Source organism: Hermetia illucens, chromosome 1 (assembly GCF_905115235.1).
Source record: "Hermetia illucens chromosome 1, iHerIll2.2.curated.20191125, whole genome shotgun sequence".
NCBI classification, from domain to species: Eukaryota; Metazoa; Arthropoda; class Insecta; order Diptera; family Stratiomyidae; genus Hermetia; species Hermetia illucens.
In genome coordinates, this window is record NC_051849.1 from 200,325,295 (window position 1) to 200,347,908 (window position 22,614).

General features: G+C 44.8%; 1 protein-coding gene across 1 annotated transcript; it reads right to left on the bottom strand.

The window, feature by feature from the left end:
• Positions 1-4,850: 4,850 nt before the first annotated feature.
• LOC119646336 (beta-1,3-glucan-binding protein-like) lies at positions 4,851-18,463 on the bottom strand. Its single transcript, XM_038046761.1, has 2 exons — positions 17,789-18,463; positions 4,851-5,606 (listed from the first exon to the last, which is right to left on the bottom strand). Exons 1-2 carry the CDS (start codon positions 18,198-18,200, stop codon positions 4,966-4,968), a joined length of 1,053 nt encoding a protein of 350 aa, XP_037902689.1. The 5' UTR covers positions 18,201-18,463; the 3' UTR covers positions 4,851-4,965.
• Between the last annotated feature and the right edge of the window lie 4,151 nt (positions 18,464-22,614).

Sequence of the window (22,614 nt, forward strand, 5' to 3'; positions counted from 1 at the left end):
AGTAAAGTCCCTAACATGAGAAATACACAAAACGTTTCATAATTGGAACACCCAGTTTCCGTTTTCTTATCTTCTTTTATATTAATAATTTAAATTTAAAAAAAAAAATTCTATTATCCAATTTACCATCACCTTAAATCCATTAATCCTAAACTTTATATTTAAATGCTTTTACAATTGTCGTTATGCTAAATGTGTTGGCATTATGGGCGTGCAGGGAGGTCGGGTTAATGGTGAGTTAAGAACAACAATAGGTGACCGGTTATCGAGTACAGTTGACTTGGTGGTTCACCTTCTCAGTTCTAGTCGATTGATTAAGTTTTATGGGCAAAGTCGAATTCATAGTTTGAATTGAGGAAGATCAATATCAGTGATCAGATTTATTGAGACAGTGCCGCTATAAAAAATAGCGATATGCAAAAATTGTGCAATCGAATTAGATATTTGAATACAATAAGTGATGACATTGTTGCATTAATCATGACGGAAGAGATTTGGGTCTATTTAGCCAAATTTAGCCATAAACCAATAATTGAAAGATTCTTGTCTTTGCTGTTCGCCCTGAAGAAGGATAACACACTTTCTGTCCACCTCTTTAGATTCATTTTAAAAGATTGAACTCGAAGTACTACAGAGTAAAGCCACAGACAATATTCGTCCCTAGATATATGAATTTGCCAGTGTGAAGTTACCCATCAGGCGCGTCCCTTCGTGCGGATAACAGTATTCTCGGCGAATGGATACAAGAATACCCAGGATACCAAACATGGAGGAACAGAAGGAGAATAAAGTGACGATGCAGGGTTTCGGAAATCCAGTACCGGCAGTTTTTGGGAGTGGGCTAGCGGTTTTCCGGCCGTCGATATCCAACAAGCGCAGTGCTTCAGTAATAGGAACCTTGGCTCAATCGACCGACCCGTTCAGAAGAAGCTCGATTCTTCGCGGATAACCTTCCACACCTATAGATTCCAGTGAGAAATATATAGCGGAAGTCTTCGATGAGCAAGAATCCTTGGCGCCGAATCATCCGAGTGATATTTGAGGCAACGATCAGTCAGGAGCTGCCTTTATTGCCCTGGGTAGAAAGATCATGGAGCTGTGTGAAGTCGTAAAGGGGCGCAAGAACATTCACCAGAATATAAGGGCCATAATAAAAGGCATCCATTTTGCGTACAGCCCAAGGGCCAGGACGAAAGAGGGGGTAAGCCGTCGAATGGAAAAGTGAACCAGGCGACTCAGGTAACGCCTGTTCAAAATTCGAAAGGGGAGAAACCGGAAAAGAGGCTACGCGAAAAGCTGAACGACTCAACAGGCCAGCAAATCAAGTAAAGCAAAAAGGACTCAACTCCCAAAAAGACGAAGCACATGAAGACTACGACTAAAGCTACCAACGAAACTGTTGCAGCGGCGACCTCATGAAAAGGAACCGGACCTTCAAAAACGGACGCGGAAGCCTAGAGAAGAGTGGAATTGCGGAAAAGAAACGATAGGAGAAAGAAAAGACCGGAGTTGGTTATCATTTCCAAACGAGTTGAAGAATCATATACTGGCATTCTCAGAATAGTGAAGGCACACCCCGAACTCACCAACTTGGGAGACAATGTCAACTGCATTAAGCGGTCTCAGAATGGAGATTTTGTTTTGGAGCTCAAAAGGTAAATCGGAAAGTCGTTACGACAGGAAGTCGACATAAGGGCTAAGAGGCCCGAAATCACTATAATCTGGAAAGATATAGATGAAATCATCGCACAGGAGGAGATTCGCAAAGCTTTGGAAAGCAGCTCGATCTTGTTGGACTACAGGAGCCAGCGGTGAGAACACTGACGATAGCCTAGGAGGGAACCCTAACCACCATCATCAACCTACCAGTGGACACGTTGCAGGCAGCAGGTGCCCAGAATATAGAAGAGCCCTTAACGCAAATCGGAGATTAGATTAATAAAAATCAACCTTAATCACTATCAGGCGGCACAGTACCTACTCTCGTAAACCAACCACGAGAAAAACATTGGTGTGGTGGCATTTGAATCAAAAAAACAAGCCTTCGTAGAAATCATGGAGCTTCATCAGAGCGAAGGTGAACGGAGTGAATATCTATAGTTGCTATGTTCCACCTAGCCCTACACTTGCCGAATATGCGCCAATGTTGAACGCTCTTTTTTGTATGCACGGGAACTCTGGCCGACCATAATAACAGGCGATTTTAGTGTGTGGGCTCTTGAATGGGACAGCGAACTTAACATACGTGAGTGCCGCATTAGCCGGTAGAGTTGCTTAGCATGTCAGTGAGGACTATACTCACAGCAACGATCATGATCTGCATGAAAATCAAGACAAATTGAGCTCGAAAAAGTGTTTTCCCAGAATGCCAAGTGGTTTGTTCGGCGGGACGGTGGAAGCTTTTAAAGGGGACACGTTTCACGCGGCACTCAAGTTCGACATAACCTTGAATGGTACAACTAATGAAAAGGCCACCCAAATCATCCGATGGGCGACGGAAGCATGTGATGCAACTATGCCCAGAAGGCGATTGTTCCCCAGTACGCAATCCGACTACTGGTGAAACAGTGAAATCCAAACGTTCCCGAGCAAGGAGGCTCTACCAGAAGCAAGTACATCGCGACTTAAAGGAAGCAATTCGGAGGAGTAAAAAGAGTTGTTTCAAGCATGTGACCATCATCATCATCATCAACGGCGGAACAACCGGAATCCGGTCTAGGCCTGGCTTAATAAGGAAATCCAGACATCCCGGTTTTGCGCCGAGGTCCACCAATTCGATATCCCTAAAAGCTGTCTGGCATCCTGACCTACGCCAATGCTCCATTTCAGGCAGGATCTGCCTCATTTTATTTTTCTACCATCGATATTATCCTTATAGAATTTCCGGGCTGGATCATCCTCATCCATACGGATTAAGTGACCCGTCCACCGCCACGTATTGAGCCGGATTTTATCCACAAACTGGTGGCCGTGGTATCTCTCATAGATTTCATCGTTATGTAGGCTACGGAGGTGTCCATCCTCATGTAGAGGGCCAAACATTTTTCGGAGGATTCTTCTCTCAAACGCGGCCAAGAGTTCGCAATTTTTCTTGCTAAGAACCCAAGTCTCTGAGGAATATATGATGACTGGCAAGATCATTGTCTTGTACAGTACGAGCTTTGACCCTAGGTGAGACATCTCGAGCGGAACAGTTTTTATAGGCTCTGTTGGCTGCCAGCAACCGTACGCGGATTTCATCGTCGTACCTGTTATCGGTTGTAATTTTCGACCCTAGATAGGAGAAATTATTTGACCAGTACGGTTTGATGTTGTTGGTTGATTGGTTTTCGGTGCTGACGTTGCCAGCATATATTTTATCTTGCCTTCATTGATGTGCAGCCCAAGATCTCGCCCCGCCTCCTCGATCTGGATGAAGACATGCGACCATGTAGATATAAACCATTAGCGCGTGGCCTTCGGTGGGTAGTAATGAAACAGCTGTGAAGACCACCGCAGGTGACCTGTTCGTGGCTCCTAAAACAGATTACCACTCTGTTCCCTCACTACAAAAATGGGGTAAGGCCAACAGTTGTCCAGCTAAATGAGGGCATAATACCTCCTGTAACCGCGGAGGAGCTGCGGGAAATATGTGATAGGCTCGGTGTCAACAAAGCCCCAGGTTTGGATGACATCCACAAACGAGCTTTAAAACTGGCAGTGAATACTAGGCCCGACCTTTTTATCAACACTTTCGGAGATTGCCTAAAAGAAGGAATATTCCCTGGCCAGTGAAAGAGCGAAAAGTTGGTGTTGCTTTCCAAACCTAAAAAGCCACCTAGAGCCCACCATCATATAATCTTATCTGTCCATTGGATACAATGGGGATAGTCTCCTACAACAGACTTGTACTCATCGTCAAAAACAGCAATAACTTGTCGGAGCTTCAGTTTTTATTTCCGGCGTGCCCGCTCTATGGTGGATGCAATAAGCATGATAGTGAACCTGGCAAAAGGGGCATTGATTTTTGGTGGCTACTGTGCTGTGCTGGCGGTGGATGTCAAAAACTCAGTCAACTCGCCCAATTGGAACAGAATTAAAGGGGCGTTGGCTGACATAAGTGTCTCCAGGGATTTAACGAATTTGGTGAAAATTACCTCATAGATAAGACTCTCTGGTACCGTACAGATGATGGCCCCAAAGAGTACGTTGTCCTAGCTGGGGTACCATAGGGATCGGTACTGGGTCCCCTGTTGTGGAATATCATGCATAATGTGGCGCCTGCTCTTCCCGTCCCTGAGGGGACTACGATTGTCGATTTTGCAGTTGTCCTATCTGTGGTTGTTATAGCAAAATATCTAAGAGATGTGGAGGTCTACGCGACGAAAACAGCGAAAGCTTTAAAGTCCTGGCTAGAAGGAGCCGGGCTGCCCTTGGCTATCGACATGGCAAAGAAGATGAGAGTGCTGTACCATGCAAAATGTATGGAGGGGTACACGGAGCGTACGAATGTGACAAGGTCAGAGCCGTATGATCTCTTGCATCGTAGATAGGACGAGTCTATGAAGGGTCGGTGGACGTACAGGCTCATCCCCAACATTAGGGTGTGGCTTGAGCGGAAACATGGTGACTGCTACAGGCAATATTTGCATCGCTTTGGGCTGGGTGATTCTCTGAATTGTAATAGATGTGGTGGCATACCGGAGGATGCAGTACATGTGACGTTTCACTGCCCAAGGTTCACAATGGAGAAGACGGACCTAAACCAAGCCTTGGGTAGGAGCATGAACCCGGAGAACTTAGTTATAATCCGAAGAATCCTGATGACTCTCATAACTTATGAAAGACCATCAAAAATGAACTGATTGAGAGAAGTTTCAGTATCCTTTATTCTATCATAATATGTATCTAAATCTAGCACTTAATACTTAGAGCTGAGTCTACTAAACTAATTCTAAATTAGATTGAGTGTCCAATTTCTAATTATCAATTCAGTCCTACTCTTTCATCCAACATATAAGCTCCGTTAACTATCGTATCACGACTTTGTGGATCAACAATTCTATAGTTACTAGACTGCAGTTTTTTGTTTGCTCTCACGAGTATCCTTTTCTTATCAATTGGCGTTGTCATCTCAAAGGCAATCCCGGTGTCTGTTTTCTGTGCATTATAGATTTTCTCCTCTAAGTCGAACAACTCCAATTTATCGGTAATCAAATTTCGAACAGCTTCCAATGCATTTCCTTGCGGTGGTTGTTGTCCCACAAGTAATAACTTGGTTCCGAGGTTCATATCCTCCATCATTTCGGACACAAACTCCTTGAGACTACTTAGTTCCCTCTGAATAGGGCCGAGCTTGGTGTTTGCAGCACTTAATTGTGTTTTAGTGAAATTTAATTGGGCATTTAAGAACTCCATTTGATCTTCGGTGCAGACACATTGTTCGCAGATGGGGGGAGCAGGAGTTGTGGTGGTCGTTGTAGTGGTTACTGCTGGGGTTGGACAATTCCTGACTGGTCCTGCGGCTATTTCTGCTTCAGGTTCATTATACAATGCTGGCTGCGCTAGTGGATGGACATTAGAAACTGAAGGGAAATTGTCATCCTTCCTGTCTGCTTGAGGGAGTTCTGTAAGGATAGATATGAATATGCGTTAATTTCTATTCCGGTAACAACGATAATATTAAAAATAGTTTGAATTATAATAGTGAACCATACAACTGGAGAATTCAAGGGAAGTTTAGTAGAATTTCAAGACAACATCTGAACAGATCGCCTGAATGCCTCGATAAATTTCAGAAAAATGTAGGAACTTGGGACTCACTTAAGTCTAAATAGCCAAATCTCTATTGATCAGATTACGGCATGGGTCGAAATCAAAGCTATATGAGGGCCAGTAATTCCAATTGGTATACAGTTGTTTAGAACATCAGGTTCTCCGCGTTGGTTTAACTTCCCGACCTCGTTCTCCTGCAGTCGAATCCCCGTTAATCACGGAGGTCAGTATTTATCTTTATGCTCATTTCACTGTTGTAGGCCTATCAACGGAAATATAGTCCCATTGAAAGTGGAATAGGGACAAAATAACAGCATAAAAAGATAATAATAATCGTTGGCACAACAATCCATATTGGATCAGGGCCTTGAAGTGTGTTAGAGCACTTCATTCAAGACCGTAACGGTACACTACAGTAGACTGTAGGAGGCACTGTGGTCAGCATTGCGCTCGCCCGAGATTATTACCCTGATTTGACTCAGGTACTCATTCACAGCTGAGTCGACTGGTATCCGACGTCAAATCACGATACAAATCCCACTGCCGCCAGCGAGATTTGAACCGCGACCTTCCGTACGACAGCCTTGTGCTCTAACCACTCAGCTATCCGGACTACCCCTATGATGAATGCCCTATTTTCCACAAAAGTGTCAGGAGGTGACATATATAGTTTGCTATTTAAAGAATTTCTCTTCTCCCCGTAACTCTCAGAGAACTCGCTCAAAAAGGCATCTCTTATTTAGTGTGTCATCCAGAATATCGGGAACTGCGGAAGCCGTGCATACTAAGTGCTGACAAAATGGACCGCATTGTACAGGCATTACTCCCCAGACATCCTGTACAGATTGATGTCAATAGCGCGGAGAGCATCGAGGATTGCCCCTTTTTCACAATGAGAGACCTCGAAGAAGCGGTTCTCACCATGAAAAACAAGAAGGTGCCAAATTTACAAACGGGTGTTCCGCCAACGGCCAGACTTGCTGCTTGGGGCATTCAACGCTTGCTTGCCTCCTCGGAGCTGCGGTCTGCATACCGACTGCTGTGTATGCTTAACACGGCTGGGAAAGTCCTCGAAAGGGTCATCAGGAGTAGAATCGTTTAAGCGATCCGCACTGCCGAGGATTTATCCCAAAAGCAGATAGGGTTTAGAACAGGGAGATGCTGTTATGGAGGCCGTGGCTGCGATTCATCGAGCCGAGACACGCAGCCGCCGATCTCGACGGTTAGTGTTCTTCATAACGGTTGATATCAGAAATGTCTTCAATTCCGTAAGTTGGACACTGAAAGCTCATTCCACGTGCCAAGCTATCTCTTTCGGATATTGAAAGATTATCTGAAAGACCACTCCTTGCTCTATGAAGCGCTAAAGGGCCAAAGGAGGATGAAAATCACGTCGAAAGTAGCGCAGGGAGCCATCCTAGAGCCGAACTTCTGAAATGCTATCTACGATAGTCTGCCGAGTCTTGATATGCCAGAAGAGTCGCGCCTGGTCGGTTACGCAGACGACGAAGCAGCAGCGGACAGAGCTGCAGCTGGAGTCTTCTAAGCGTGCATTGAGGTTTTCAGTCTGACCTGCACATGATTGGGAAGGCGCGATCCCCTGATTGTGTGTTCTGGAATGGAGTGGCGGACGACGCAGAACACACCTTTTCCTCTTGTGAAAGGCGGGACGGCTTTCGTCAGCAGATTTATGTAGACACAGGGGAGTTCTCTCTAGAACACATTATTAGAGAGATGCTGCAGAGTGCTGCCAGCTGGAGCGCTGGATTGTGCATTATGTCCGGGCTCTTCTTATTGCGAATTAGATTGAATTCGACCAGTGGAGGGACCGTTGAACTAACAACTCCCTTCCTCCCCTCCGCCCTGATTTGAAGGCTCCCAAAACCGGAAGGATGGGAGTGTTAGCCGGAATTAATATGTCGAACGATTCTAAGCTAGTTCTCTGATGACAGGGAGGTGTTTAATTGGTGGTCCGACAACGTACTGTTGCGGGAGTCCAACAATCTGTGCGTAAAAGCATTCTCCTACTCTACTCAAAAAAAAAGACAAGAAACCTATTCACTAATACATTCGAGGAGTGGTTAAAAGGAGAAGTAATTAATGCGTTGTTGAAGCCGGTAGACATATGATAAACTGTAAACTGGCTACTAAATATTTTGGAAATGAATAAGCTAAGCCTTAGTAGGCAAGTACAGTATGCTTACTAAAAAGCAGTTGGTGCCACCGCAGCACTCACAAAAGAGTTGAGAATTTTGCTGTCAACACAGTCATATATTGCTTGTAGCTGGAAAAGTATATTCCACTCTGGAATATGCGCCTGGCTTCCCTTTTTTCTATAAATCTCGAACTTTAGAAGATATCGTGTGCTGGGTCCCCGGGGACCTCATCCCAATTGGGACAATTAAGTGAGGTATCCAATTTAAACTTGTAAAGGCATTGACAGCATCCTCCATGGCCTGTAAAAAACTGGGTTAGATTATAACTGCCCATACTTTCCTTCCAGCCAATTTCCAGTGATCGGGATTAACTTTTATGTCCAGTGACTGTTTTTTAAGTGATCAAATTGTAACCTGGCATCTTTGAGATACTTTACTACTGCAGTTAGTGTATGTGGTCGACGTAACGCACTACTATAGGCTCCTCTGTTTTTGAAGGTAACTATCGACAACAGCAGCGAGATAGTTAGGACCACCAATCGTCGCCAGTGACTTCCATAGGAGGTTTCAATTCGCCGAAATGAATGCATTCCTCACTTCCGGGGTCATAACCACACAAAATTTTCTGGTATTATCCTTTCCATGAATGCAATTTTCAGCCAAACTGGTGACCAATTTGATGGCCTCAATTATTGATGTAGCTTTACGGAAACCATACTATCGATCTAAAAGAACTGCAGGAGCAATCTATTATAGATTCCCCGTTACTTCTGCCGCTTCCATGTTGTAAGAAATATCCTCTCGGACGGGCACGTTTCGAACAATTTATCGAACACGTCAGGTCTGGATTTCGCGGCCCGCTTAAGACCCCTATTTGATATTTTAAAGGCTTGAGGCTTTGTTTTCGGCTATCCTGCATGAGAGTAAGGACATGATCTGTGGAGTCTGAATCATCTGATCATAATTCTATAGGCGCCTCTTCACGGTTTTACTTAGAACCTCTCCCAAAATGACAAATTTCTCTTGCGAGAGATAACAATTGCCTCTAGATGAATTAGTACCTTTGGTTTTTTCTTTGCCATTTAACTCATGACCGTGATGCATCGTTTCCATTTCCGTTGGGTTTCGGTTCATGGGCCGACGTTTGCAATATTTGTTTTGTTTGAAATATTTGTCCCGCACTCTTTTATTTGGGTGTAAGTTGATCGCCGTGCGATTTGGTGTCACTTATCGTAACATAAGTCGGCTGTGATACAGCCAAGTTTCGTTTTCTTTTTTGTACAACCCAGAATCGATCCCCATAAAAGTACGAGTCTACCCAAAATCAGTATCAACTATAAGCCAGCAACACAAAATAATGTCAAGAGAAACCACCCACAACGTTTTCTTCTCCTCTGCTCTCTCTCTTTCTCTGAGTGAGACGGCCAAATTTAACCGCTTACTGACAGAGCTAACGCAAGGTGACCGTGCGCCAAGCCAACTGCTGCGTAAAATGAAGCAGGTGGGTAGGGACAATGTGGCGCACCAAGCTGCTACAGTCTTTGTGGCTGCAGAGACTTCCGGAGAGCATGCAGGCTATCCTGACGTGTGCGGGATACGTTAGCCGTCATCGCGGACAATGTTCATAAGGTCCATGTGTGACCCATGGTTGGTGTGGTGTCTGGCAACAACTCAAGCCAGGTGGCTCAGCTGTAGCAAATAGTGGCAGCATTAATAGCAACCGTTTCTGAGTTGGCAGAGGCCGTCGGTGCTTTGCGTTCATGGAGTAGGATTAGATCCACCTCTCGAAATGGGCGATCGGTTAGTTGGTTCGTAGGTGACCTTCGGCAAATATCGGCACATACTGGTACCATCGTTGGTTCACTGGAAAGACTAGAAAATGTACTAGCCCCTGCAATTTCCCACCTAAAAATCAGACTTGCCACCCGAAATAAAGCACACCATCGCCTCACAATCCGCGACCCCTTGAACCAGCGTAACTACCCGGTCGATACACTCGCTGAAGTCTCTTCTCTCTGTTTCCCGGCATATCAATTTGATACCACAATCTTTGAAACTCGCGGCAGCAAATTCTTCATCAATCCGCACGTATGGCTACAGGCAGGTAGACTTGAGTTTAGGACTTCGACGAGCGTTTTCTTAGCGCTTCATAATCGCGGATATCAGTATATCCATCTTAGGCGCAGATTTCCTGTGTCACTATGATTTGTTAGTAGATCTATTATAGGTCATCAAGAAAAATCTCGTCCTGCTCACCCAGCACTCTTTCCATTGTTTTTGAAGACGTTTCCGCTGGACGTATTGGCGCACTTCTTCAAAAATACCGCGCATCACTCCCGAGTGTAGTCTCTCTGAGCCTATTAACATGTTGTTCACACTCCCCTATCTTTTTTAAGGTGCGTCCATTAGCACCGCAGAAATTCGCAGTTGCGTGGAAATAGTTCGAAAACCTCCTCAAGCAGGGTATTTGTAGACCTTCAGACAGTTGTTGGTCGTCACCAATTCAGATGGTCCCTAAATCCAATGGCGAATGGAGACCTTGCGGCCACTACAGACGTGCTGCAGAGGTCAAGAGGCGCAGAAGGACGGCGCAGTTCTTCTGACCTCCAAATACACATTTAGAGAGTTTCCTATCTTCGGCTCAACATCCAGTATTTACTGCGAGACCTCAGAGAAGGTCAATCTCCGAAAGGAAGTATTTCACGCCGTTCACGATCTGGCGCACCCAGGCATTCGGACAACGAATCGGTTAGTAACTCTGAAGAATTTCTAACCGTCCATGGACAAGGCCCAATAATTAAGGCCAGACAGTGCATCGCATGACAGAAGTGCAAAACTACAAAGCATGTGAGGAAAGAGGTAAGAGTGCTCCCTCGGTCTACCCATCGTTTCCAAATAATCTACCTCGACATCATTGGCCTTTTGCGAGACTCGCACGATTTCAGATATTACCTGACAGTCATCGATAGGTTCACTCGCTGGCCTGAGCCGATACCTCTGAAAGACAATACTACACAATCTTGTGCAGAGACCTTCTGCCGAGAATGGATTCCACGCTTTCGTGTGCCGTCAATTACAATCCCCGACTCTTTTCTCAGAGTTGGGTAAATACCTCGGCTTTAAACGCCATCGGGCAACCGCGTACCAATCACAATCCAATGGGATGCTCGAAAGATGGCACAGTACGCTGAAGGCCGCTATAATGGCCCAAGACGACGAGTGACATGCACAGGGATCTCGAATCCTATACGCACGTCCTAATTAAGACGGACGCTGCTCGAAAGTCGCTGCAACCACCTTATGAGCACTCTTCGAAGTCCTCGAGCGAAACCGATATTATTTTAACCTCAACGTTGGAGGCGCGGCCAAGAGGGTCTCCTTGGCTCGATTAAAACCCTTCGTACAGGAAGTTAACGCGACCAGGACGAGAGGCGCGACACGTCCGCTTTGACTTGCATCAGCCGGATTGCCGGGGCCGTCCATCTGGTTCCTTGCTGAAACCCCCTGAGTTTCAGCTGGGGTGGAGTCTTGCGGCGGAGCGAGCAACTTGTGTGTTGGACGCACGCAAGTGTGAAATGCCATCCCCAGTGAGACATCCGTAGTTGAAATTCTGGACACATTGAAGCAGAAACTTTCTGTCATATTCAGTCGGTTACGACGGTATGGCGAAAGTCACTCTAGACGTGTCCAGAATGCAACATATGCGAGAAACTAGCGGAACCTTTTCAGATCTCTCAACGAATCCCGACAGCAACCAGACAGTGCAGTTTTCGGTGACGGGAACGAAAGAATACTGCGGTAGACCTTCGGGGGTAACCCGCCCAGCATGCTGAGCATGTTGAGTGGATCACCGCCGAAGGCACCTGCCATGCAAATACGCCTGGGATGAATTTTGCAGATGTTACCGAAAGGAAACTTTGACGAGCCATAAACAGCTCGAAGAATTGGGAGGGGGGAGGGACCCTGATCTGGATCGGGCGCAGAATTTTTGGTATAAGAAATTTATCAGCGTACACAGTCGGTTGGCATACAGCATAAATCAGGCCATTAATCGGCCGGAGGAATTTCCACCCTTCCTCACTGCGGGGATTACCTACCTTATCCCTAAGAAGGACACGGCCCAGGACCCCGCAGACACAAGACCGATTACTTGCTTACCAACCCTCTACAAATTCATAACGTCCAATATTAGTGGAAGGGTCAATGTGCACCTCGAAACCAACAACATCCTGTCCGACGAGCAGAAGGGCTGTCGGGTTGGGTCAAGGGGTTGCAAAGAGCAACTCATTATCGACTCGGTAGTTGTAGGACAAGTAACCAGAGTCCAAAGAAAACTCTTTAGTTGCTATATCAATTATGCCAAGGCTTTCGATAGTGTTCCGCATATCTGGCTAATCGATGTCCTATATCGTATCGCATTGATCCGAAACTAATAAAGTTTTTGGCGACAGTCATGGAAGGGTGGCATACCACCTTATCAGTGCGTACATCTGAAGGTGCTAATACCTCAGAGCCCATTCGTATACGGCGGGGTATCTTCGAAGGGGATTCGTTGAGTCAGTGAGTCGTGATAATCGGCTGGATTTTGGATTAGACACGTGTCGAATCCAAGCCATCCGCAAAGGTCATCACGAGCCGCATGCTGTACATAGCATTAGTGACCTTCACATTGAAGCTATGACCGAGACGGTTTTCTACAAGTACCTAGGAATTCTGCAAGGAACCGATTCTCCAGTTGGTGAACTGAGGGATGCACTGCTGTCCGAATTCCTGCGACGTGTAAAGCTGGTACTGAAATCGCATCTCTCGAGGAAGAATAAAATAAGCGCGTGGAATGTATTCGGAATATTGCCGTGGACGAAGACCGATCTGGGAAACGTCCAGCGGTGAATATGGACAACGATGTCCAAATTGCATCATCCAAATTACGCGCGTGAAGCGGATGACCCTGCCTCGTGACATCAAAAGTAAGGGCGTGGTTTAAGTGACGGTACAACATCATTGCCGAGTCGATTCGCTGCGCGCTTATTTTTACAGCAAAAAGCAGGCGAGCCCTTTGCATGCGGCTGTCTGGAAGGCAGACTGTGGACTGACTCTACTTAAATTGAAGGATGGATCTTTGAAGTCGAGGTGAAGTCGGACCAAGAACGGGTCGATGAATGAAAGTCGATGGCAATACACGGTAAACACGTGAATTGTCTTTGGCAGTCATTTATCGATTTGCATTTGTCGAACAAATGGCTGTGTGGTGGTGAGCTCTTTGATGAGACGGAGGGGTTCATGGGTGCCATTCAGGATGGCGTGTTCGCCACCCGAGCTTATAAAAAGCTCATCATGAAAGAGCGGCTGGAGAACGACTAGTGCAGAATGTGTGGTTCGGCGTTAGAGACGTTAGACCATCTCATTTCTGGCTGCACTGTTGTGGCACCAGTGTAATACATCACCAATCATAATGCTGTATATAAAGTGATCCATCAAAACCTTGTATACAAGCATGGGTTGATCACGGGAACGTGATGAGCCGCAAGCAGTGCTTGATAGTTCTGCTTATTGGGACCGGCAAATTCTAACTGATCGCCACATACCGCACAGCAAGCATGACGGGCTGTAAGTTGACAAGACGGGTCACTCCGCATATATTATTGTTGTTGCTATCCCCCATAATAGCAACATCGGACAAAAATACGTCGAAAAGAAGGTGAACTATGAGCCATTGGCTCGGGAAATCAAAGAAATTTGGTGTCTCGGACGGATGGTTGTAGTTCCCATAATATTGTCAGCTACAGGTATTGTACCTAAATCACTCGCGACTTCCCTTAATGTCTTGGGATTCTCACACAGTCTGGTTCAAACTATGCAGAAGTACACCATTCTGCATACGTGCTCGATATTGCGGGGAGTTCTCGACTGGTTCTCCCATTGACCTACCACCGGCCACCACCACCAGCGCCTCTTTAGTTTTAAAATAGGTAGGATCGTCCGAGCCTAAATACTTGACACTTAGTGCTAGTATTAGGTAAAATCCGACATCTGCCAAGATTGTGATAACTCGGAAATAATATTCATTGACGCAACGATCAATATTGGATCAGGGCCTTGAAGTGTGTTAGAGCACTTCATTCAAGACCGTACCGGTGCACTACAGAATTACAGAACTGCAACCTTGCGTATGATAGCCTTGCACTCTAACCACTCAACTATCCAGACACCATCAAAAGAATACAAGCGAAAATTGGAAAAGCGGAGCACGCAAGGAGAGCGCAAAGAAAGAAAGGTTTGGTCGCTTAAAGCGCAGTCCTCACCGCGAAGTAATGCTTTGCGGCGGTTCCGTGGGGAAGGAAGGAGAAGAAAATGGGGGTGGTTTTAGTAGGTGAAAATAGCACACACTGCTGCAACCTCGTGCGGCAGTGTCCTTCTGGGATTTCCACCTCCATCTATAAAAAAAGACAGGCAGATAGACAGTAAACCAATTTTAATATTGGGAAGTCCACTGTTCCAGATTCCGAACTCTACCATATAATTCCTGGTGGCATTCCACATAAAATACGTGAATGACGCTATGGTTCTCAAGCCCTATGTAAGAAGTGAAATACATACACCACAGGGAAAACCATGCAACCGTTTCTTCCATTACTTCGGAATTACAATACGCAAAGAAATAGCGGAATAAGCTATTCTCTCAAGTATAAAGTTCGACTTAGTTCTGTGTGTCATTTCTTACGCCTCCATTGTAGAATTAAGGTATCCGTAGGTTATCCCAGTCAGGAAGGGACCAATCTGCAGTGCCTCTCTTGCCTCGAAGCGTCAGTGGAGATTACCTAGAACCATGGGAACCGGGATGGTCTTTTAAAAGCATAGGATACAGAAACACTCCTGGAGGATGTGTTTTCGGCCCGGTTATTTTCAGTAGGCCTTTTTTGTTGACTTCATCAATTCATATATACGTCAAGCCGTGAAATGACAGTCCATACATTACGGGTTATACTATACTTATATATATATATATATATATACTTGTTACGAAGCCACAACATGAGCCTCGGACAGGGTGGACTTTAGAACGACGGACCCGGCAACGACAACGGATCAACGCCATCCAGTAAACCATGTGCTCGGAGTAGGTTTCTTAGTCAGCCAAAAAATGAAACCTGCAGTTATCGGCTTTGAAAACATAAGCAAACGGCTATGCACTCTGCGCTTGCGAGGCAAGTTTAGAAATATAAGCCTCATAAACGTTCACGCCCCTACAGAAGAGACTGCAGAGTCGGAGAAGGATGCCTCCTACGAGGCAGTAGAACGAACCCGCGAAGCCTGTCCCAGATATGATATCAAAATCATACTTGGGGATTTTAACGGCCAAGCAGGGAAGGAGCCCGTATTCAGGTGATACGTTGGCTCCCATAGCTTACACGAAAAAACAAATGATAACAGACTGCGTATTATTCAATTAGCAGGGTCACACGAAATGGTTGTTGGAAGTACCTGGTTTGCGCGGAAAGCGGTCCACAAACATACATGGGCCTTTCTAGAAGAGGCCACTTTCAACCAAATTGACCACGTGTTGATCGAACGCCACCACCTCTCAGCGTTGATGAATGTCAGAACATATAGGGGGGCCAATATAGACTCGGATCACTATCTCGTTGGCATGGTGCTCCGAGCTCAAATAACAATATCACCTAGAATCCCCTCTGACAATCAGGTGAGAGTGAACGCTGAAGCCATCCACAACACAACCCTCCGCGACACCTATAAGAGGGAAATGGATGCCGCAATAACCGCAGTCAGCAGAGGACCTGGAGATGTAGCGTCAACAAATGATCTTCACAATCACCTGAAGAACGTTATCGTGGATACGGCCACAAGCATATTTGGCCACAGCCGCAAAAGGAGTCGGAACGGCTGGTTTGAGGATGAATGCAAGCTAGCAACGGAACGGAAGAATACCGCATACCGAGTAATGTTGCATTCTCAAAGAACGCGGGCACGCGCAGAGACTTATCACGAACTCCGTCGAGCGGAGAAGCGACTTTACAGACGGAAAAATGAAGCCTGGGAGAACCAAAAAGTCTGTAAACTAGAAAAGTACAGGGAGCAACCGCACCAGGCGCGGAAGTTTTACCAATAAGTCAGCAGGATGAAGCCTTATACACTTATGCACTTATGCTCATCCTGCCGAGACAAAGAGGGAAATCTGATTTCCAACAGAATGGGCATATTAGAGCGATGAGATGAGTACTTTGATGAGCTACTGAACAACCAGAACATCGGCGGGTTGGAGGTCCCGTCAACTGAAGACGACGGACAAATACTGCCACTACCAAGTATAGAAGAAACAGTCCCTGCAATTCATCGGCTAAAAAATCATAAGTCACCAGGAGCCAATGGAATTACAGCCGAATTGCTTAAATATGGAGGCGATCAGTTACACCAAGTGGTTCATCAACTTGTGCTCAAGGTATGGGACAGCAAATCAATGCCTGACGATTGGCAACGAGGCATTATCTGTCTCATACATAAAAAGAGAGATATCACACAGGTTACGGTGGGCGGGTCACTTAATCCATATTGATGAGGATGATCCCACCCGGAAAATCTACAAGGGCACTATCTACGGTAGAAAAAGAAGATGAGGCAGATCCTGCCTAAGATGGAGCGATGACGTAGGTCACGACGCCAGACAGCTTTTAGGGATATCGAATTGGTGGACCTCGGCGCAAAACCGGGATGTCTGGAGTTCCTTATTAAGGCAGGACTAGACCGGATACCGGTTGTTGCGCCGTTGATGATGACTATACAATAGAATCAACTATTCCAGGATGGCTAGAGTCTTTTCAGAGACACGGAAATAACAGAGTTGGTTGACTTCATGGCCCGCGGTCGATTCCTAATTCAAATCATGGATTTATGCTTCTTTTGCTACAATAATCGTAAAATGATCTTACCGGTTATAAGCGACACAGAATTTCAATAATTCAAAAACATTTATTTATGTAGACGTCATAGATGGTGCCAGAAAAAAAGATTACGTCAATGTGCAACATCAACTGCTGAAAGTGTGGATTCTTTAAGTGCAAATTATGCATAACAACTATGAACAAAGGATTTAGCGAAAAAAAGACCATAAAAGCTCTCAAAGCACAAGAAGAGTCTCTAATGGTTCAGGGGAACCCCAAGCTGCCACAATATTTGGCCAAATTTGTAGATACTTTGCTTATCAGGTTTGGTTGCCGGAGAAAAAAATATTTTTCAAATGCATCATTGGGTTATTAAGGTTTTTCCGTTTCTAGAAAATTAAACATCGTCTAGTGAATGAACTTTGAATTTCCATCTCTTTCAAAAAAAGTGGGTTAATGGTTTGGTGGAAGTTTACCAAATATGATCGCTTGCAACGGGGTATCCCAGGATGTTCAGCAGCAAAAAATAAAGTGTCTAGATGGAAAACCTTATCAGAATTATATAATTAGTCAGAGAAGAAGAAAGCAGTAGAGATTAGAGAAAGTAGAATGGCGAAGTAGCATCTCTCCAGATTTAAAATGGAAAAAAACCGGCATCATTTCTGCATCAGAAAAGTAATCTGTGCATATAAAAATTCCTTTTTGACAATATCTGGTAGGAGACATATCCTTATTCGTGGGAGAAGACATATGTGGCAGTAGAGAATTGATCAGTGCGAACAATATGCAATATTCTGTTAATTACTATAATTTCCCAAGCCATGAAATTTTGCAACTATGGAGGCGATTATAATGTTTACCCTTCCTGTTAGGTCTTATCAGCGAACTAGTGATCTTTCTCCCCAAGGCGTTATGAAACTGCATACCCCCCAAATCAAAGAATTGTGTGGGTTGAATAGTGATATCTTAACTACTTCTTACCTGTTATAATTGACGATAGATTATCAACACGATGTCCTACCCCGTTGACTTGTACAAATATCCAATAATTCACAACATCCCCTACTCGCAATTGTGCTGATTTATCTTCAAATGACCATCGTCCATTCTTCGAACTCAAGATATCCTTGGACATAGTTCCAGCCTCCAAAGGTCTTAGCCTTGCGTTTATCTTTCCATGGAAAGCAAATAGCTCGATTCCTGGATGGTCAGGAATTGAGACGCGTAACCCTCGAGGTGAAAAGCCTTCAACCAGGGGGTGAGCAATGTCCCTTTTTATCTCCTCGATTGGATCTTCAGTCGAAGTACGCGTTTGCTTCCTTGCGCGACAATATCCGCTCTGCCCTAAGGAGCATATCACTAAACAGCAAAACAATATCACAGATGATTTCATGTTGCTCAGATACAGATGCAGGAAAAGAAGTAACTGTTCACTCAACCAAGCATTCACAACAACAAAGTATCTTATAATTTCTAACAATCGCTAAAAACTTGTTTTCGCGGATTCACGTTTAATTCGCGTCACGTTCTAGTCGCAAGCTAAGTTCGTTCGGAAGTGTGGATCTAGCGGCTCTAAACAGATATTTAATCTTTGGTTACAACCAGACTTCCCAGACGCATAAATCTATCTTTTATACGCTTCTGAAGATTTCTCGTCATACGAGTAACAAGAGGTTATCGCAGTGGAACAAGTATTTTTTCAATGAGCCGGGATGTTTGCAAAGCTGGGCGATGAGTTCATTGAGGTCTTGAAATTTTCAAAGCTTTCGGATTTGATATCTTCAATCAAAATCACGATTCATTGGTGAATTTTCCCCGCCTATTGGGAAGTCCCCTTTCTTCTCCGGTTATTGTTACAGTGCAAAAACTGGTAAACGATGTGGTGTTTGTTTGTTTACGCTCGTTGGTGAAGAAATTTTCTTTTCAGTTGTTGGTAGTGGTGATACTACTTTGGATTTTCCATGTAAACAAACGGATGTTTGGGGCTAGAGATGCATTCCACTTGGTGGTAATTGCTTTCTTGAGCGGTAATGGGTATTTATTGCACTAACTCGATAACAATTGTCATAACCCCTTCTGCGAATTAGAATTGATTTGAAAACCCAATTTCACATAATTCTTTGAATATGAGTATAAAATGGGGAACAAGTTTAGTAACCCTGACCCACCCCATCAATAATGTCTCTGTAACGTCTCTGTCATTTTGCACAAAATATGGTTGCTACAAAAAATTTAGTGGGATCTAGTGTAACTATTCCGCACTATCGTTACTGGTTTTCTCCAAGAGACCAAATAGTATACCTACTTCGATGCAGAGACGCATCTTCTATGGTACGCGCCATCTAAGATTTCCCCTGCAATATCTAGTACATTAACATGGTCTTAAATTCAAGGTTTTATGTGCATCCATAGCTCGAGTAACTCGATAACATGCCACACTGTTGACAAAATTTTATGGAAGCATGGGGATTAGCCCCAGGGGTGATGTGGCTGGCAAAAACAAGTCTTTGGGGAACCACAATATCGCCGAACTCGTGCACACTCCTATCTTAACTCTTAATAGATAACCGAAGCCGTAATTAGAAAAGTCCATACGTATTTTTGGTGAGGGTACTTTTTACAAACTTTCAGGAAAGGAATTTTTAATTCCCTTTAGTGGCCTATTAAAATAAATGGAGTCTACTATAAATGAATTTTTCATCCCCGTCTCACGAGGGAAGCACAATTTAAGTGAGGTGTTAAATTTAACGCAGAAAAAGTAATGTTGTCTGCTAATTGCGTCTATAATGGTTTCCCCATTTCTCCTCCCTCAAATACGTAACTGTCTCTTAATCATCCAAATGATATTGGTTCTTTCGTCCTTCACTTCCAATCAGATTTAGGACGACTTAAGGCAGCTGGTTTAAAAGTTTAGATGATTTGGTAGACCTTCATCACAACTTCATTCACGTATTGTAAATTTTCACCAAGATCGTAGAAAAGCATTCGAGTGCATACCAAGTAGGTGGTATAGCTTGGGTACCTCTGTGATGATAGGAAATTGTAAACGTCAATCGAAGCCCTGTAATGACCAAAAGTGATGAGAGTAGAACAGCGAGAGTAGCGAGCTCCCCTAAAAATCTGAAAAAAGTGGTGAAAATCGATGGCTCGAGTCTACCAGCACCAAAGTGCAGGAATTGGTCAAGAGAATTGAGGTCGAATTAATTTTGTTTTCCATTCCAATTATAATCCTAGTCAATTCCGAGCATTAGAAGCTCGCACAACATCGATTTGACGTTCCGAATACCTTAAATTTAGCTATTTACTCACGAATCTTTGACGTTTCGATCCCTCACGCGCCATTTTTACAAAATGAGCGTGGTCTTTTCCAATACGTGGGTCCGCTCCGAATCTGAAAATAATCAAACAAACTAGGGGATTCGCAACGGCCTAATGAATAAAAAGAGAACGCGAGCTAAACTCGGAAAATTAATTTAAATTTCCGGACCCGATTGGTGCGATCGAGGGGGAAAATCTACGACGGATCGCAGCCTCAATCCTTGCTTCCTCTACCTCAGATGTTCAATGAGGTTCCCTCCCTTCCTCAACATCCTCAGGTCATTAGTTAGAGGATATCCCTCATTGTATTATAGCTTTGGCGAGGCTAAGGGGCAGGAAGAAAAAAGGAAATCCTCAAATTCATAAGAGAGTTACATCATAGCAACAGTTGTATTCATGCTTACCATCTTACAAAGTGACAAATCATTGATACTCATTCACAAAGTAGAAAAAATCCAAAATAAGGTACATTCAAATTGAAATAATGAAAATGAAGGAACGTAAATAAAATAGCCTGAATGGCTGTATGCCACCGCAGCGTCTCTTGGGTAGGTGAAGAAAGTGCAGGAATTTGGCAGTCTTGCAGATTACTCACTGAGAAAGCTATCCCCACACCTAGCAGCTAGGGATAAAACCACCAAAAATGTGAAGAAATTTGAGGTCTAGTACGGATAACCGGCGGGAGTCGTCTGACTTGGTGACTGGATCGGTCTCCCATAATGGAGAGCACGGCACCGAAACCGCTAGTCGTGGGACGGTTCGACGTTTAGGCACCACGGCGACCAGCAGCATTGCTCCGCTTGCTGTAGCTGTTTCGCCACAATCTGTGGCGACCACTTCCGCAGGTTTGCGTAGGCAGCGGATGAAATGGACTAAAGAAATGAACCTTTTCATCACCCGCTCCTACTACGAAATAACGACGGGGACGAGTACGACATCTTACCGCCCCTTGTTGCAACAAAGATTCGTCGAGTGTTTCCCGCAATTCGCGCACGTGACTGTGCAGCGGGTCGCAGACCAGTACCGCTATATTACTCGCAGGGGCACAATACCGGCCAAAATCAGGGAACGTGTTCGACTTGAGGTTACTGCAGAAAAGGTTGACCAAGAGTCCATGCGGCCAGAGATGACAGCATCAACAACTCCACGTCGCACTACACGCAATAGTTTGAGTACTTGCCGAAGCACTCTCACGAAATAAATTATAGAATTCTGTGAAATGGATCTTTTCCATAGAGTTGGTATTCCCAGGTTCTATATATCTTCAGCAATTCCGAGAGTTCTATCTCAAATCAATGATGATATTGCATCTCGGCTGTTTACTGATTTGTCACTTCTGCAACTACAATCACTTGTACATTGTGATGCAGTTACGGCTGTAAGATTTCACGGTCAGAAGATTCGCTTTGGCGTTATTGGTTTGAGTGACCAGGATCCACCATTTCAAATTGATCTGGAACATCGGCGGGATTCACTTAGGCAGGACAGGATTCATATCAGCACTGGCAACGACAGAAGACGGGTGAGAAATAAAGTGCAGAGGGTTTACAGAAACTATGCTATCTCCAGTGAGACACCCGTAGTTGAAATTTTGGTCACACTAAAGCAGAAACTTTCTGTCATATGCAGTTGGTTACGACGGTATGATAGAAGCCACTCCAAATGAATCCAGAATGCATCTTAAGCGAGGAACCAGTGACATTGGGGGTTTACCAGCCCAGCATGCACGGCATGCTGAGTGGATCACCGCCAAAGGCACCCGCTATGCCACTACGCCTGGCATGAATTTTGCGGATATTACCGAAGAGGAAGTTCAACGAACCCTAAACAGCTCGAAGAACTGGAGGGGCCCAAGTCTGGATCGGGTGCAGAATTTCTGATAAAAGAAATTTACCAGTGTTATTAGCAGGCCTGAGGAATTTCAACCCTTTCTCACTCCAGGAATGACCTAGTTTGTCCCAAAAAACGATACGGTGCAGGACCCCGCGGACACAAGACCGATCACTTGTTTACCAATCCTCTATAAATTCATAACGTCCATTATTTGTGAAAGGGTCAATGCGCACCTCAAGACCACGATTCGTTGAGTAATTTTTGGATTTGCACGCCCTGAACCCCCTTTCATGGCTACTGAGTGATGCCACAGGGCATGGTTTTGCAATCAAATATGGCCTACGTGCTACGTGTGAGCTAACACACTTGCTGTACTTGGATAACATCAAGCTGTATGCTGATGACTAATGACCACCTCAGAAATCTGTTGCAAATAATAGACATGCTCAGCAGTGATATTCGGATCACGAGCCGCATGCCGGACTTAGCACTGGTGACCTCCACATCGAAGCTATGACCGAGACAGACTTCTACAAGTACCTAGAAATTCTGCAAGGAACCTATGTTCGAGTTGCTGATCAGAAGGATGCTCTGCTATCCCAATTCCTGCGACGTGTAAAGCTGGTGCTGAAATAGTATCTCTCGGGGAAGGATAA